The sequence below is a fragment of the Dipodomys ordii genome, unplaced genomic scaffold (assembly GCF_000151885.1).
Source record: "Dipodomys ordii isolate 6190 unplaced genomic scaffold, Dord_2.0 Scaffold34, whole genome shotgun sequence".
NCBI classification, from domain to species: Eukaryota; Metazoa; Chordata; class Mammalia; order Rodentia; family Heteromyidae; genus Dipodomys; species Dipodomys ordii.
In genome coordinates, this window is record NW_012267250.1 from 14,826,993 (window position 1) to 14,829,081 (window position 2,089).

At 41.3% G+C, this 2,089-nt stretch overlaps 1 protein-coding gene across 1 annotated transcript in view; it reads left to right on the top strand.

The window, feature by feature from the left end:
• The window catches only part of Kif1bp (KIF1 binding protein), a 17,606-nt gene extending 15,819 nt beyond the window's left edge, over positions 1 to 1,787 (top strand). Inside the window, exon 5 of the mRNA XM_013017059.1 lies at positions 523 to 1,787. Coding sequence (XP_012872513.1) covers positions 523 to 1,398 — 876 coding nt within the window. The 3' untranslated portion in view covers positions 1,399 to 1,787. The remainder of the gene's footprint in view (positions 1 to 522) is intronic.
• Positions 1,788 to 2,089: the final 302 nt, after the last annotated feature.

Below are 2,089 nucleotides of genomic sequence, written 5' to 3' on the forward strand. Positions count from 1 at the left end.
TGAACTCTGGGCCTGGGCGCTGTCCCTCAGCTCTTCAGCTCGAGGCTAGCGCTCTACCACTTGAGCCACAGTGCCACTTCTGGCTTTTTTCTTTTTGCTTCTATGGTACTGAGGAATCGAACCCAGGGTCTCATGCATGCAAGGCAAGCGCTCTACCACTGAGCCACCTTCCCAGCCCCTCTATTCATTTTTTAAATTTTTATTTTTTATTTTATTTACTTATTTTTGGTCGGTTGTGGGGCTTGAACTCTGGGCCTGAGTGCTGTCCCTCAGCTCTTCAACTCAAGGCTAGCGCTCTACACTTGAGCCACAGCGCCACTTCTGGTTTTTTTCTTTTTGCTTATGTGGTACTGAGGAATCAAACCCAGGGCCTCATGCATGCAAGACAAGCGCTCTACCAAGCGCTCTACCACTGAGCCACCTTCCCAGCCCTGAGTTTTCTTTATATCTAGCTTTGCTTTTTAAATTTTATTGGACAGCAGGAAATAAATATCCTACTTAACCATAACTTACCTCTTTCAGGACAACATAGGCGAGCTGGATTTTGACAAACAATCTGAACTTCGTGCTTTAAGGAAAAAGGAACTAGATGAGGAAGAGAGCATCAGGAAGAAAGCTGTGCAGTTTGGAACAGGGGAGCTGTGTGATGCCATCTCAGCAGTGGAGGAGAAAGTGAGATATTTGAGACCTTTAGACTTTGAAGAAGCCAGAGAACTTTTCTTACTCGGTCAGCACTATGTCTCTGAGGCAAAAGAGTTCTTCCAAATTGATGGGTATGTCACTGACCATATTGAAGTTGTCCAAGACCACAGCGCTCTGTTCAAGGTCCTGGCCTTCTTTGAAACTGACATGGAGAGACGGTGCAAGATGCATAAACGCAGAATAGCTATGTTAGAGCCCCTCACGGTGGACCTGAATCCACAGTATTACCTATTGATCAACAGGCAGATTCAGTTTGAGATTGCACATGCTTATTATGATATGATGGATTTGAAGGTTGCCATTGCTGACAAGCTGAGGGATCCTGATTCACACATTGTAAAAAAAATAAATAACCTTAATAAGTCAGCGCTGAAGTACTACCAGCTCTTCTTAGACTCCCTGAGGGACCCAAATAAAGTATTTCCTGAGCATCTAGGGGAGGATGTTCTTCGCCCCGCCATGCTCGCTAAGTTCCGCGTTGCTCGTCTCTATGGCAAAATCATCACTGCTGATCCCAAGAAAGAGCTAGAGAATTTGGCAACATCATTGGAGCATTACAAATTTATTGTCGATTACTGTGAAAAGCACCCTGAGGCGGCCCAGGAAATCGAAGTTGAGCTGGAACTTAGTAAAGAGATGGTCAGTCTTCTCCCAACAAAAATGGAGAGATTCAGAACCAAGATGGCCCTGACTTAATTTTTTTTTTTAAGATAGAAAATATGCTCTACTGATGACTTATTTTCCCCCTGTATTCAGGCAGACCCAATTCCATTGTGACACTTCCCCTCAGGGCCAGATGAGTACAGTGTAATGTGGGGTACAGCCAGACCACCTCAGCAATAGAAAGTTAATAATTTATACGTGATTATGTAAATTGTCTTGTTCAAGTGACATGTGATTTGCACTTTATATTGCTTGTTTCCTATTTAAATAGAAGCATTCCCTGTGCTAGGCATGGTATTGCATGCCTGTAATCTCGGATCTTGGGGGGGCAGAGGCAGGGAGATCTAGAGTTTGAGACCAGCCTGGCTATATAGTGAGTTCAAAGCCAACCTGAGCTACATATTGAGATCTGTCTCAAACAGAAAAAAAATAATAACATGTATGTTACATACGTATTGTTATATACATACATATAATAATACATATGTAGATATAGATAAATATTTCTTGCTTCTATTTCTAAATATAGATTATTTGGTGGTTGATATTTGCTAGCTTTCTCACAAGAAAAAATACTGGGTGATATACCTGGTAGACAAACCTGTTACTGTACTAAATTTGAAATAGTAACTTCCTATAGTTATTCTTTCCAAAGAAATCTTCCCCTTTTCAAAATACTAAAAACTAAGTTATATTGTTGTAAAGTTGTAAAATGGTTTATATT